General features: G+C 37.4%; 1 protein-coding gene across 2 annotated transcripts in view; it reads right to left on the bottom strand.

The window, feature by feature from the left end:
• Nucleotides 1-506: 506 nt before the first annotated feature.
• Nucleotides 507-16885, bottom strand: part of RNASEH2B (ribonuclease H2 subunit B) — a 39638-nt gene continuing 23259 nt past the window's right edge. For both annotated transcript variants that reach the window (XM_080613795.1, XM_080613794.1), the window contains 6 exons: nucleotides 13752-13816; nucleotides 12427-12532; nucleotides 9241-9319; nucleotides 8270-8312; nucleotides 3118-3198; nucleotides 507-1177 (listed from right to left, as the gene is read on the bottom strand). In XM_080613795.1, coding sequence (XP_080469921.1) covers nucleotides 1070-1177; nucleotides 3118-3198; nucleotides 8270-8312; nucleotides 9241-9319; nucleotides 12427-12532; nucleotides 13752-13816 — 482 coding nt within the window. In that variant the 3' untranslated portion in view covers nucleotides 507-1069. The remainder of the gene's footprint in view (nucleotides 1178-3117; nucleotides 3199-8269; nucleotides 8313-9240; nucleotides 9320-12426; nucleotides 12533-13751; nucleotides 13817-16885) is intronic.

The following is a 16885-nucleotide window of genomic DNA, read 5'->3' as shown; positions in this document are numbered from 1 at the left end:
ACTCTTAGATTCTGTGAATCAGAGAACTTGCAACTTAGCAGACAGCTATCCTTCTGAATATATAAGAATACTCTGCAATGTGGAAAGAATACACCCAAAAGTGAGTAGCGTGTTTTAATAGTCCTAGCTTGCGCAAAACTTCATAAAACTAAACTTTATCTAAGGCACTCATACTTAAGCTTTAGAATTCAGGTCCAAATAAGCTTGTTTAACAAAACAAGTTTTGCCTTTAAATAAATAAATCTTTCCTTAATCATTTTTGTAAGAACCTACTGACCTTGGAACTGAACATAAAAATACCCCCGTATTGCTATGTGTTAGGAGATTTATCATGTAAGCCCAAAGTGATGCTGTAATTCTTCTTTAAGGAAAATGCCAAAACCCCTTAATAAATGTCCTGAAACCCAATCTAAATCTTAAAATGTACATCAAATACAACAAGCACAAATTTGTTACACAAAGCACTTTATTGCATTACATGTCGACTGACATTTATTGCAATTTGTTTTTAGCATATCCAAACCAACCAGAATCCCAATACAGACACTGTTTTTGCCTCCATAAATTGCCACCAATGACAACGCTTACATCAGCACTTAGATTTGGGTCAACATAAAAATCTAATGATGATATCCTACTCTGGCGTTATACTTGGTAAAAATCTCCATAAAATTCAAAAAATAATGCTCCTTATGAATGAAAAAACTCCTTAAAAACTCAAAGGAGGACATGTTTCCAGCCTGGAATGGAGTGCAATGGACAAAACTCTGTGGTAGCTTTGACTGAGCTTGCTCTAGAACAAGCTGCAGTACAGTATACTTAAACCTTGCTTCATGGTTCACAGGACCACACTGCTAATGCAGCAAGTCCATCTTCCTGACCAAAGTTTGAATACCTGCATGGTACTGCTTTGCACAGCTGAGACATAACAGCTCTGTCCCGTGCTCACTCACAAACTCTACCATGTACACAGACATGCCTTGCACATACTATACTAACAAAAAAACGAAGGAGACATCTTTAGCTTAACATAAAAATAACCACTGTAAAAAACTCTTTCAACAAGCCGTTATTTTGATGCTTTAGGTTTGGAGCTGAAGAAAGCAGAAATTGATTTCATTCCAGTCTTATCAACTTTGGCCAAAGCCTTCTGTGCTGCAGACATCTTGCTGTTTGCCTGTTAGTGAAATGATAAACAGAAAAAGTTAAGCAGCATCTCCATACAAGAGCTATAAACCCCTAAATACAGAAGTCAAACAAGAAGTTGAATTGCTTTCTTAGTATACAGCAGTAAATACAATGTTGTGCAGGCTTTAAATTGTAAGAAAAAACCCTTACAAAACAAATCTGAGATTATTCAAACAGAAAAATACTTGTCACAAATTACTTAACCTCAGACAAAGACAGAGAATCAACTACAAGGACAAGGAGGTGAAACGTATTTTCTTTCTGCAGAATGAAGTATCCCAACTCAAACGTTTACTTTGCGATAATCCCTGAGTGTACATTAAGAGGAATAATGCATGCAATATAACAGATGCACACTGTACCCTCCGACTCAATCTCATGATTATGCTGTCAGCAGGCTGAATTACAGCCTTGCATTACCGATGATGAATAATTCACACTGATTTATTATCAAAGACTCTAAGCACAATGAAATAAAGGGAAAAGAAATGGAAGAAAAGAATGAAGCAGGTAACTAACATTTGCAAAGCACTTTGAGGCCACTGGGACAACTTCCCAGACTTTTACACCTAAAACACATTTTATGAGCACATTTTACAGAGCTGACCTCTTTTCTTTCTTGCATTTTAAAATGTTATGGTTTAAATCTCTAGCTGTTTTCCCTATTAAGAAAACTTTGCATTGACCTTTTCTTTATAATACTCCTCAGTCTGCAGTACTTCACAATTACAATATTTGGGATCAGCTAGAAGATTATGGATAGGATGGAGATATGTAACAACAGTATGATCGTCTGTGTTACTATACAAACAAAACCACTGCCAAAGTATTTTTAAAAAAGTAGTAGAATGTACAGAGTCCAAGAGCTATCTTTTCTTTCCCAGATTCTCTCATCAATGTGCTTCATTATTTCAGAAGTAAATCATATTTAATGTTACAATGAATTATCTCTCCTCAGCTTACTTCTGTCTTTATGCTTAGTTCAAAAGCTATAGGTGCATAATGGGGAAGAGGGGAAATATGCATATTTTAGACTATTTATCACCTTCACTTAGAAGGCAATCCTTCTCTTATTTCAAAACTAGCATGTGTCCTGAGTACAAAATATTCAGGGGTTGTTGGGGGGAAGGAACGAATGTATCTGTCACCAGCTGCTTCTCTTTGCAGAGGGATAAAGAGTAGTCAGCATTAGTCTGAAGGTCACAAGACCAGCACAGAGGACCTTTTTGGTTCCCAATGGATTGGAGAAGGATTCATTTTCTTTCAATATTCAGAGAAATAAGCCAGTGCAAGCCTCACAACCTTAGCACACACAGAGAGAATCTTTCTATTCACATCTCTGTTGCTCTCCTAGGAATAATACAGTGGCAGGCACCACTGGACTCAGATTTGAATTGGCCTGCAAACTTGTGCTGGAGCTGGCAATCAGCAAGCTCTGTGTCGATTTAACTTCATTATGTTGACATAAGTAAGTGCACAAGCAATATTTCTAGGTAAAAATAAAGCCTGTCTTAGCATCCCTTGGAATTTAAGTGAATGCTGCCATCTTTGTTTCTTTTTCAAATTACTGAAATTCAACAGCTGCTATCACTAAGCCACAGGATTTCTCATTTCAAGTTCTCAAAGAGCTTTGCAAACGTTAGCTGTGCACCTTAACACATGTGTCCAAGTCTGTGACGTTCACTGGCATGTACACTGATAAAGTACAGTCAAATCGTAACAGTATAAAAGAGTTCAGAAAGGGACGTGAAGACTATCAAAGTAAAATTAAACCTCAATGAAAAGTTCCAAGGAGATATAATTACAAACATCTGTGCTTTGTATTTGTTTTTCTGACATGTTTTGGAGGAGAAAAATAGGCATTCTATGCCAATGTTGGAAGTTAATCTATGCTTTAGCAAAACATGCATGAATGCAAGGCTTGCTTACCTTTTTGGTTTTCAGATTGCTGCTGTTAAACTTAGTATAGTCTTCTTCTGCTTCCACAGGGGCATCTGTTAATTTCCTTTTCTGAAATGTTAGAGTGAGGAAGTTGCTGTGTCAACCACTTTTATGATGTACACACATGGAAGTTTAAATTTTTTGGCTTTATAATGTAATCATAGCAGCAAAATAGGACTAGCAATCAACTGAAGAATCCTCAGTAACAGTGGAAGATTTCTCTTTGCAGTTGTCTTCTTTACATGTGAATATACACCAACTCTACAGTATTCAGAAGATATCATTCAATGTCATGGGAAGCATTTTCTTCTTTTTAGACTTCTGAAGAAAAGACTTCTAGAAATCACCTGAATCCCATTTTTAACTTCCATGATTGTGATTTTGGTGTCAGAATCTATTCAGACAACCTTTAGGAAGCAGCTGTTGGAAGTTCATGCCTAACAGCCAGGGAAGCTAGACTTCGGTCCCCATGGTCTGATGGAACTGTGCAGCAGCTCCAGTGTTACTGCTACCTGCCAGTACAAGGGGATCATTATCTAGTCTATTATCTGCTTGTGCACAACCTTTAGAAGTAACTAGTTTCTGCAGTTTGGCAGCAGTGAAACACTGACATAGTTCTGCTGACTGCTTCATCACTTGAATCCAACAGTATATTAAGAAGCTTGACTGCATGTGCTGGGTGCTTTCTAACTTCAAAAATATTGGAAGTGAACGGCTCTCGGCATTTCACATAATCAGGCCGTAAGAATGAATATTTCTTTCCATAAACTGTGAGCATGTGTTTAGTTTAAAGGTGAAAACTTCCTGGTATGTTTCCAAAAGGGAAAAAAGGTATATAGTATTTTACAACGCTATTTTCATTATTATTATGTATCTGATATTACTACCATGTCCTTAATATCCTGTGAAATCTAAGCAGTGGCCTTCCTAGTTCTTGTGCCAAAGAGAGTGATTTTGCAAGCAACTTGGACGGTACCACACATTTTAAGATCCTGTTTTATTCATTTTGTTTATGGTGCTTGCGATCTCTCTCCCCCACCCCCCACCCCCCCACCCTTTGGCACAGAAGCCAGGTCTGCAGCTTAGATTTCTCAGCTGTTAGAACCACATCCAACAGCAGCCTTTTTTTTTTATTTCAACAGGATCTGGATCAGCCTCTCTAGGGGGCTGTTTACTGTGCTGTGATTACGTTTTCAAATGACAATCTAATGAATAATTACTATTCTTCCCTTTTTGGAATCTGATAAACAAGTTTTTAAAACTTACAACAAAATGTTTGCATTCCAGCAAAATGCTTGCTGTTTAGTTGTAGCAGAGCCTACATACTCTTTGTAGATGTCTCTCATCATCTGCCAATGGCCAGACTCCCTGTGCTGACACTGGACAGTATGACAATTACAAAAAAAGATCAATGGCTTACAATCAATACACAGAACATGTAATTTTGGTTTACTCATTAGATCACAGAATCTAGGCTGTACCCAGTTTACTATTACCCAGTACAAGAGAATCTCTTGTAGCTTTTCTGTTAACCACTGAAGTTTCTAAATCTCTCCTCCCTTAAGAATTTATTTTAACATAATTTCTAAACATGCAATTACTTTACCATAACAGGAAAAATATGTTACACCCTTCTTTATCTACATTAATCCTATACTATGTCTATTAATACACCTTACTTTCATGAACAGAAATATCAATGCAATTGAATAAAAATGGTCTGAAGGAGACTATAGGTTCCAGTGTACAAGCCTGCCTTGCTCCTCTGAGACTCTGAAATAAATGGGAGTTTTAACCTCTGAAGATGCAAAGACTTAAACACAGAAGCATCACACACACCCTGGTCAGTGCTCTAGATATTAATCAGATCCTCAGCAAGATTTCACTGCCCAACAACTGAACAGTTCTAAGCCTCATTTCCTCTGTAACCAAGCTGCTGAAGTAAAACTATTTTTAAAAATAGATTCTCAGAACTATCCCAATGGAATAAAAGCGATTCATACATAATATGTCATGTACATCACATGTAGTTTAATATAGTTGTTGTAACATGCTTATATGGCTAATGAGTATCAGTTGGCTCCTGATGTGCGTTTAATATTTCTTACAATGCATAAAGATAATTCTTAACCGAATCAAAGGGCCAAGTAACTGTGCAGCCAGGACAACTGTTCAACCACATGGAAATAACTTATATCCATTGATACACATTGGAGAACAAATGCTATTAATAAAAGTAGGGCCCAATTATTCCTGCATGTGCTCGCTGACATACTGCTTAGCAGAACAGTCACTGAATTAGCCAGAAATGAAGTTATTTTAGACTTTGTTTCAGTAAGTAGCAGGGACATTGCAGGAAAGGTCGGTGTAGCTAAGTAATCTAGTTTCAGTAGACATAGGCTGCCTCAGTTTAAATTAAAGAGAAAGGATAATCAAAAGTGGGGTTCTTGATTCTCAAGGGGCAAACTTTGCAAACCATATGCCTTACTTCCCTAAGCCAAAGCAAAGGGACTTGATGTCCTCCTTGAGGAAGATACTTGGAATGTAAAAGAAAAAATGGAAGTGATTTTGACTCTTTTACTTCAATCCAGGTGAAAAATCTTGAAAAAGCTTCTCAGACTAAACTGTATCATAGAATACCAGGTTCGAGGGACCTCAAGGATCATCTGGTCAAACCCTTCTAGGCAAAACATGACCTAGACTAGATACCCCAGCACCCTGTCCTACTGAATCTTAGAAGTATCCAACACTGAACAATCCATCACTTCCCGGGGAGTTTATTCCAATGGCTGATTGTTCCTACTATGAAAAGCTTTCCTCTTGTGTCCAGTCAGATAAGTGACTTGTGCCCATTACCCCCCATGTTTTCCATGTGACTTCTTGTAAAAATGGAGTCTCCATCTTCTTTGTAGCCACCCTTTATACACTGGAACATGGCCTTCTATTCTCTAGACGGCTCTCAGTTCTCTCAGCCTTTCCTCATACAGCAAGCTTCCTAGTCCTTTGATCATATGAACGCCCCCCCTTGCTCATGCAGATGCACACATATACCCACTCACCCTGCCCCCCCCAAAAAAGGGATTTTAGGAGTAAGCAGAATTCTACAATGAATGAGAAAAAAGACTGCCAAAACCCAAAATTTGTTTTACGGGTCAGGTAATATTGGGATTAAGTGAGAACTGCCAAAAAGTCAAGCTGAGTTAGACCTTTGAAAGGAAATTAAAACAAATAGTAGAAGGTTGTTTAGCCACAGAGGCAAAAAGGGAAACAAAAAAGAAAAAGTGAAGCTGCTGTACAGTAAGGATTGGATAGATTTTAAAGCTAATCTATGTGTAGCCCCAAAATGGAATAAATCCTTTGCCTCAGTAAATTGTTTTCAGTAGAGATGAAGAGGTTAAACACAAGGGCAGAAAAGAGAATAGAAATCACTCTATTCAAGACAGAAGTAAAACTCAATACGCTGACACTGTTGGGAGACTGCCTCAGAAATTACAAGTCCAGAGCAAAACCTGGCAACTGTTCTATCAAGCAGGGACCATAATGTGGCAGAATAGCCAAACACCCATCTGTACGTAAGGACGAGGAAAAAGCGGTAGCAGGCCTCAGCAGAACAGAGAGAAGGAGAAAAAGAAGGAAGAATAACTGAAGATATACAGTAAATGAAAACTAAACACAGGTAATGCCTACCAACATTTTGTTTCCTTAAAGACAACATGCTTTCTGATGACAGAAACATGAAGGATTGCCAGAGGACTTGACATGGTGGCACTTAAGCAACTGAAATTACGGAAAACAAAGACTGCATAAGAATTTTAAGATAGGTAAGAAACTGGGTAAAAGGGAAACAAAGGCAAGTAATACAGAAAGAGACGGCATTGGATTGCATGGAGATTACTAGTGGAGTGTCACGAACAATATCTATTCAAAATCTTCATTAATTGTTAAAGACAACAGCATCCTTACATTTACTGAATGTACACTGTGAGTGCCTAAAGAGCTTTTAACACCGTGAAGGAAAAGCCAGAGAACCTTCAAGACTAGAAACATTAAGAACAGGTGAAATGCACAGAAGTACAAGGTCACGTACACAGCAGCTAACAGCATGATTTTCTTGTAAATCCGAATGCTGATCAACTGAAAACTGCAGGGGAGAAAAAAACCCCACCTGTGTGTCTTAACCATTCGCAGCAGGATTGTGAGCTATCTGGTACATCACACAGTAATAGAGGCAAATGGGACTCTAAGATGCAATGAGATGAAGTACTTCCAGTTAAGACAAGAAGGGAAGAATGCTATCATATTGTACCAGTAAAGGTTTTATCATGAATAATTGTGTATGATTCTGGTCACCTGCTTTGAAACAACTGATTACATCTTGGAATAGTAGTGAAGAAATGTTTCTGCAATGATGAGGGAATGAAGAACCTATCTCATACAACCAAGTTTGGCTTCGCAAAAAAACCCTGAAGAAATACATGTTTTCCTTTTACACATTGAGAAAAGGTATGTTAGCAAGGGAAAACAGCCACTTCAATTAAAAAATTAAAAGACAATGCTAGCACAAAAGTGCAAGGGAATAAACTGGGCATGAATAAATTCAAGGTGGAATTTACAGAAAGGTTTCTAAGCATCAGAGGAATAAGGTTATAGAACAGTCTTCCAAGAGAAGTAATGGAAATAAGAAAGTCCTAATGAAATTTAGACTGAAGAATGGTCAGTGTAGGAGAGATTATTCAACACGGTTTTCTGGAAATCCATGACCCAAGAGATCCCTTTCAGAGTCCTCATAAATTACATATGAACGAAAACCTATGAGGTCATATTGTCACATCAACCTTAGTAAAACTGAATAAGCAAAACATGTATGAAAAGACTGCTGACTAAAACAAAAAAGAGAGACATAAAATACGTCTCTCTCTTTCCCTCCCCTTTTTTAAACAGGAAAACCAAACAAAATATTTCTTATTAAAAAAACATTAAATACATGGTAAATTTCTCATGTTATTTCAGACCAGCTTTTTGCAAGGCCAAGCTACTTATTGTACTGTACCTAGTGCTTGGCCTAGTGTAGTTCTAATAATAATTCAGAGAAATTAGCTTACAACACAACATATCTGTCAATATCTTAATATTCTCCTACCTTCAATGGTGGCTCCGCTGCTGGGCTTTTAAGTTCTGGGAGCCTGTAGAACAAAAGATTTTAAGTTATAAATTAAGACAGCTGGACTGCACAACCTAAAGCTTATAATTCCTTCCCCATAAAGTCTGCTTTGGTTATCAGCTGCTCACATATGGCATGCATTTGCAAAAAAAGGAGCTCATGGACTCTGTATTAGATAACTAAAACAGAGCCAGGCACCATAACAGAAACATAGGTTCTTTTAAAAGTTCTTAGATCTGGCAAACAAAACAGAACTTCACCTTACTTTTGAAAACCTTGCCTATTAGTAAGATGGTATTATAAAGCACGTAATATCTCTTCAATGAAATAGCTAAGCTATGGGACTTCAAGCTGCAAATTGCACATTTTTCCATAGGCCACTATAACACAATCACTTGAACAGAGCTGAACTGAGGGACAGGTGCAGGGTCCCAGTGATGCTCCAAGCAAAGGCTGCTGCTGGCAGGGAACACCAGGGTGAGGATGCTGGCTCACCTTCCAGATTTAAATATAAACTAACATGGGTTAGATATATGAAGTCAAACCCCAGCAGCACTGAGCAAATAGGGAAAAGGAAAGAAGACTGGGGATGATGATTCTACTCTTGGCTCTCCTGCTTGTACTTGACAGTTCTGGACAAACTGCTGTAAGTCTTTGGATTTCCTTCCCACTTTGTTTAAAATGAGATATACTGCTCAGGGTTTCATGATACAACTGTAGTAACAGACATATCAGACTTTTATATCACATCTCTCTTACAGCCCATCACAGGCACAACAGAAAGGCATAATCAACATTTGAAAAAAACCCACATTTAAAGTGTGGCAAACACAAGCTCATAGTGTTATTCATTGCAACCATGATGAACAAATCCCAGTATTCAACAGTACTGACCAAAGGACATTAATGCACTGCTTACAAAACTAGCAGCTAGCTGGAACAATACTTACCCTAAGTATTTTAACAACTCTTTACTCAGCTCTTCAGGAATATATTCTGATATTAACCCATGGGCATAGCGTACATAGTCTTCAGGAACAGGGTAGGGAGTGAAAAGTGGAAGAAAAAGAACATTCACATTATACAGTCACGTTGCCTTCGCCATGTTGCATGTGCTACCATAAATCATAAGGTTGAATTAATAGTAAGAGACTTCTAATGGATACACTGTGATGGTTCTCTGTGTCGAGTAGTTTATGTTATATGACACTTGTAGGTTTATTTAAAAAGTAAAGGCTTACTACACTCACTTTGTCAGCACATGTTATTAATATCTGCTGTATGTACTTTAGAAAAGCTGTTCACTTACTGAACATACTAGATATCATGTATTTTTCCGAAGAAATTAAATTTTAAAAACCTGCAAAGTAAAAAGCTGACTCAACAGAACACACAATCATTAATTTTAAAGCATCTGGATCTTACAATTATTTGGCAAGGGCTTCAGTACTAAAGTACGTTTTCTGGCTTCAACTGAAAACAATTAGATGAGACAATGAGTCTATTTCAAAGTCTTGTACTTAATTTCAGTACTTTACAGAAAATGCCAAGGACTATCTAAACATCACTGGCAAGATGGGATAATTATCTGTGGAAATATGAACTACTAGAAGCTGTTTTCAGTACAGGGCACTCCTGCTACGAATGCTTTTTCTGAGCAACTGGAAAAAAAAAGTGACCCTTTTAAAACATAAAGTCCTAAACCAGATCTTTTCCGGTCACGTTCTATGCAAGTACTTACTGATCACAGGCTGGATCTTTTAAACTTGCTGTTGTTGGGGCTGCAAGGGAGTAACAGCACCCATGCATAGGAAGTATTTGCCAGACAGACATTCAGCCAAAAGCTCACCTCTGAATTTCATCTACAATAGGACAGCTCTATCTGTTCATATGCCTACATACTTGAAGAGTTCAGAAGCATGTGGTAAACTAGCCTCAGGGTGGTGAAGAACTCTTTCTTCTGTGCCAGACGGTTTCCTTTTTTAAAAAACCTAAAAAGCCCAATGCAAACTGGCATTGAAGCAGAAAGAATTAACAAACTGACACCAGTACATGCGTTTCAACTATACTGACATCAAAATCTTAGTACCTCCTATCTGTACTTCTACTTCCTCCACTGCTTAGATTCATCAACGATCTATCACTCCCTACACCCACTTTGGGGTCAGGAGAGAACAACAAATAATTCCAATCCAAGAGAGAATTTCACCTCAGCATTTAATATGTCCAATTTATTGCTTAAGAAAAATATTCCCATCATTTCACTCTTTACATCATGACACTGAATGGTGAGTCCAAGTCAACTGCTATTATTTTGTACTAAATAAAGAATCCATTCTCTTTACATTTCTCCCTTGAAGTAATCTTCACTGACTTCCTCTACCAATTCAGAAATACCACTGTTTGCCTTCTAGGGAGTTTGTGTTCTCACCCTAGCCTTGCTTTGTTATTAACCTCCTGTCAAACATCAGGAATACTTGTGCACCTCCCTTCTGTGTCTTCTGAATGAAATATTCAGGTCTCGTATGTTAAACTTCCCCTCCTTCCCCATTAGCATTCATTATATCCTCTGAGATTTTTGCCCTACAACGTCTGCAGATGCCAACTACATACACCTATCTATTTATAAGGTACTGAAATTTTGTAATACCCCTATGAAAGCAATTTCTACAGAAATAAATTGCACTGTCATGGCAGTGAAAAGATCAGACAAGAAAATTAGTCTGATTAAAAATAAGTGTTGAGTAAGGTCCATTTGACTTCCTGTCATTCACCTTGCTACATACAGAGGGGCTGCCCCCAAAACTTACCTACTTGAACTGCTAGTATTCACTATTTCAGTGCTGCTCTTTAGATTAAAAATCTGAAAAATGCTTTTAAAAAGACTGTTATATCCAGGTGTGGAAAAACCACTACAGATAAGGTAATTACAAATTTCAGAGATAAAGTAATTTAAGCATAGTCATAGAATCATAGAATCATAGAATAGTTAGGGTTGGAAAGGACCTTAAGATCATCTAGTTCCAACCCCCCTGCCATGGGCACGGACACCCCACACTAAACCATGCCACCAAGATAGTTGCTGTTAGGGTGATTTTCCCTTTCTTTAAAAAAATGGGGGTGGGGAAAGGATGAAAAGCTACTGTAAAGTTAAAGTCACTTACAAGTTTTGCAGCTTTGCCTCTTTTTAAAAACTATATATTACAATCTCTGTTCTATAAAACTGTCTAGTTGCCTCTTAAATCCCATTTATGTCGTTTCCTTTGATATCTTTACTTGGTAACTCATTTTCCACTTCGTCAGCAAGTTGCTTTGTTTCTACTTATTTTTCAACAGCATGCAGACTTCTAAATGTCTCTGGAATAAGAAACAACTTTCTTTTGTTCATCTTATTCTAAACTTTTCTCATTTTTCATTAACATTCAAAGAATTTACTCTTAAGTCTATTTTCAGGTTTCTCTACACTCATATCCCAGTAACATTCAGTACACTGCCCTCCCCAGGGAAAAGGTGACTAGAAGCAAATAGGATCACTACAGACTTTTGGGTACCAGGATTGTCAACATCAGGGCAATTTAATACACATATTATTAAAGGATTTGCCCTGTATAAGCACACACTTGTGTATTCTATACATTTGTCACATAAAGTAATGTTTAGAGCAGGAGCTTTTCCTCTGTGACTATGACTTCCTAAGATCCCTTCTCTTTTTGGAGAATCCTATGAAGAGTATTTGAATGCTAATAAAAATAACAATAAAAAAAGAACTCTGTTCTAATACAGAGAAACTTACGGGATAGATACACATATTATTGTAAGCATTTGTCCTACTGTTCAAGACAGTCTCGGTTTAACGAGACACTTCAGCACATTTCATTGAGCAGAAAGTCTTCTCCTTGAACTCGGAAGCTAAAAGAACTCTGGCTGAGACGTACCACTAATTACAGTGTCACCGAATGAAGACACCAAATAACTCAGAAAAGTCAAGTCACACAGTCACAACATATATGGAATTTTCTGTACAAGGAATAAATTTACTGCAAAGGCCAATTCCAATACATTTGACTAATCATGTTTTATCTCCACCTATGGGACTTCACAAAAATGGAATTCATTACAATGTTTAGTTTTCTTACCTTCTTCAGTATCTGTGATCTGTTTACTGCTGATAAATGTAGCTGCATATACCCTTTCACCTACGGTTATATTGTTGCTTTTAAGTGCTTTCACTGTTTGATTGACCTATAGGAAACCACAGAATGAAATGTCTGTATCAGTGTTGTTATGCACATGTTAATGCAGTGACAAAGCTCTTGTAATTTTGTTTCAAGCATATAAAACACTCAAGTTATGGGCTGTGGTGAAATTTAATATACATTTGTAATAACTAGCATATGAGCTCAAACAACTCAAAAAAACTAGTATGCCTTTGAAGATGTTGCCTTGGCAACACAGCACCAGTTTTGGAGCACCCTAAGATGAGCCGAGCTACTCAGAGGCAACAGCCATGACTACACAGGTGAGAAACACACCTGGTTGGAGAACAGAGAATGGCTGAGCTCAGCTGGATTGCAAAGGCAGCCCTGCATGAAATCAAAGATTAAGCACTTTACAAGGCCCTGGATCTAAGAGAGAGGTAACTGGCAGAAGACATTTTCAATACCACAAACAGGTATCTGCTTAAATGCAAATATTCAGATACTCATTGCAAAGTAAGATATCCCCATTCCTCATCATTGCAGAAAGTAGACCAGATTTTGTGCTTGCATTAACTAATTTAAGTGAGGAGATTTCCTTGTATCATGTGATGCATACAATCTTTTTTACAAAGTGGCATCATAATAGGGGCACAAGCATGTGCGTAAAAGGAGATTCACCTTCTTTCTACCAAAATACAGACCACAATCAAGCTTTGCTATAACACTAGCTTATTTTCTGCATATTTTACAGACCTCTTGGATCAGGGCAAACGCAACCATACCAGGACCATCCTGAGAGACTCTGCCACAACTTCATGAGGAAACCCATCTGTAGCACAAAACCAAGGCATTTCTTTCCAGCTTTAATGCATGGCAAAATTTAAAAGCTGCAGTAGTCAAAGCTCTCCTCTAGCTCATCTCTGAAGTGGACAAAGCAAAAGACAAAGCCCCTCACCTTATGCAAAGCCTAACGAATACAGCGATAAGCTGACTTTCAGCTGCTTCTTGTGCTTCCCTCCACTCCATGAATCCCTTTTATGCCAGCATGTCAGAAAGAGAAATGTAACAAACTTTCCATTTCTCTAGTATCTCATCACATTCACAAGTGCAACAATTTCACTGTGATGACTCTCCTTCCTGCACAGGACACAAACCTTGAACTTAGGCACACCACATGGCTCAGAAGCAAATATGGACAAGTTAATAAGCATTTTCATTTTAAACATAAAGCAATTTTTAAAGCAAAAGAGAAAACAGTATACCTTTTTCTTTAACCACTTCAGTGTCTTCTTTTGGCTGTATTTGTGGAATTTCTGGCTGCCAATCTCTGAGAAAACATAATAAGTAAGGGTAAGAAAGTCGTAACTCATTTGAATTACATTTTCAATACATTTAAAATCTTTAAAGTTGTAGATACAGCATGAAAGTTAATTTGCAGCTTGCACATGTTTGATATCACGGCAATAAGTTTCAAAAATACTGGGAATGTGGAAAAATAAACAGACTGGGCTGATATGCAAAAGTCTGAACAATTTGACAATTCTTTAATTAGGCCGCAACCAAGCCAAGCAGATGTTTTATTTATTTATGTGTAATCTTGGGCTGCCTGAATTCACTAAGACTCTTCTCATAGTTTGCCAAACCTTCACTGCCATGTGTCTCCAAACTGGTCATTTTAAGTGCACAGTTCACAATATAAAATGTTGGTTTGACAACAGCTTTAAAAAAAACAACAAAGGCCCACAAAACAAAAAACCCCACAACATATTATCTTAAATATTCACTTATTGAATTCCAGCACCTAGTAAGGGCACAAGACAGCGAGCTGGTTAGTGAAGATAAACCATTCACACTTCCAGTAAACTCTTTTCCTACCAGTTCTCCCCTCTCATTTCACAGTGTGACTAAAGCAAAAGTTTTACTTCTATTCTCCTTTTACATAGTTTAATATCATGTCAAAATACAGAATCCAAAAATAGTGAAACACACTCCTTGTGGGAGGAAGTACATGATTCATCTATGATTTATTGAGCAATATAAATTAACTCAACGATATAAGAATTTCTGAAAGTGTTTCCCCTGTGATAACTAGGGTATCATGAACACTTGCTAGTCACATGTGATCAGCTATCTGGAGATATGTGAGTTCATGATGCTGAGGCAAAGCAAAAATTACAAAGGCTCATGGAAATTTCAGTATAAAAAAAATAGTATTAATTCACAGAAAGTTACATTTTAGAAATGGAACGAAATGCCTAATAAGATTTCACAGGAAAGACTCTGTTTCTGTCTTTAACAGATATTTCAGTAAGTTTAAATCTCTTGTATACCATTCCCATAAATACCTACATCTGTTTCGTGTCATTTACTGATCCAATATCATATTCCAATGCTCAGTTCATGAAGTTTCCTTCTGCCTTTGCAAACAACAAGGTATTATTTATGATTACTTCAGCATTTCTTTCTTTGGGTTTATCCTGGCTCTTTCAAATGGCATTCAAATAGCCAACTATTATGTGCTCTTTGTGTATGCATGGTAGGGAGTACGGAGAGGTTGAGGAAAGCTGTTTACAAGATAAAGTTTAAAATTATCTCAACAGTTGTAGAAGATCACAATGCAAAAAGTCTTCAGAGCAGAAAGGAAAAGACCACCAATATACACTCTGATTCATGAAGATGATATGCTGCAGGTAGAGTAATTAGCTGTGACATTGCTGGCTGGAGCCTTTATGATTTAGAAGCTTCTAAATGGCTCCGAAAGAAGCAGAAAATGGGGGAGACACTCTGGATACCCGAACCCACTTCTCAAAGAACTAACATGGTTTGGGTCCAAGTACAGTGAGTCTGATTCATGGATTCCTCTCTTACCAAAGAAAGTTTGAAGAAGGGACATCCCTCCAGCCACCATCCCCCAAAACTCATGCTGAAAAGTAATTCCAGTCTAGATTCTCAGGCAGACTCCCCCACAACAGCATGATTCAGAGTGACTCAGTTAGGGAAAGGAAACATAGAACTGTGAAGCCATTTTCATTAAAACATGTGAAAAATAATTACACTGAACCCTTCAGAGATCACTTTGTTTGAAAATATTTTGTGTGCTTGACAGTTTTGACTATTAAACTCTAGGAACTGACAATATTTGAGACCTCTGAAGAATTAAAGTGAGTTATGAAAGTCACAAACTGCTGACAAAAGGATTCAATATTGGAACGTGGATTTAACATGTGATGCACATTTGGTATTGGTGAGAGTTAGCGACTATGTTTGATAATGTGAGTATATATTGGAAAGCCTTTTGTTCCCTAATGTGTCTGGTGCCTATAAAACTGGTCTGAGACATCTGGAAAGATTGGGTTTGAGAAATACAGATGGAATATAAGTGGTTCTACAATTAAATAATATGTTCTTGATCGGGTAATCGCTATGTAGACTTGGAAGTTTCCCTGATGTATTGTTGAGCAAACTGCCTAAAGCACATTTTAACATCCATTTTCTCAGTGTTTTCCATAATGCTGAAACTCATATGGCCCCTTTCTCCCTACCTTCGGGGAATACAAGCTTGGCAATATTACTTAGTTATTCTAATCAGGTAAGTTTTCTTGGCTCTTCATGTTAATCACATCAGACAAGATCACAGTACAGTTTTTGCCTTGCAAAATGAAACAAAGAGTAACAGTCTAGAACTGGAATTCATAACCTTTTCTTCAACCTTCTCAACTGCACTTCACACCTGATGTTCAAATTTATTAGCAACCAACCTGCCTCACCCAGATTTAGTGAGATGTAACACACCCTTTCCTCAACTACTAAACAGGTAACTAGGAATTTAATCCAGCAAAATGAATTTTCAGTGCCTTTCAACACAGAGACCAGGGAAGGTGGACTCTGCTAATTCAGTAAATGTAAACTGCAAGCGCTCTAGGGTAAGAATTTGTTAGACAGATGTTATGTGCCTTAAGATTTAATTAAAAGTGAAATAAATACATTGTTAAGTTCTGCCCAACAGCACAGAGGGGCAGAAAACTCAACACAAAAGATACTTTTTGCCCTAAAACCTTAATCCTCAAACAAGAAAGGCTACAAAGTGGATAACAGGTCCTAGAGCTAGAAAAGAGTACCTTAGTCATATTGGTACTTTTTACAGGCAATAAAAGACATAAGAATATGAAACACATAGAAGTGGATTGAACAGAAAGGTGACCAAATTTTACCTTACATTTCAAAACAAAAAACAGTAAGTGAACATAACTTCTTTAACAGTTAATATAATTTGCTGGCAAAATGACACAAACTTACAGGTGTATATAATACATTATTAAAAATACTAATGCAAAAAACAAGCAGTAAAGCATTTTTACTACTGTCTAACAGAATACTGTTTTTTCAGAGGATGCTC

Source organism: Psittacula echo (genome assembly GCF_963264785.1).
Source record: "Psittacula echo genome assembly, chromosome: 3".
NCBI lineage: Eukaryota > Metazoa > Chordata > Aves > Psittaciformes > Psittacidae > Psittacula > Psittacula echo.
The sequence above is the reverse complement of the archived record's forward strand: the minus strand, read 5'-3'. Positions and strand labels throughout refer to the sequence as shown.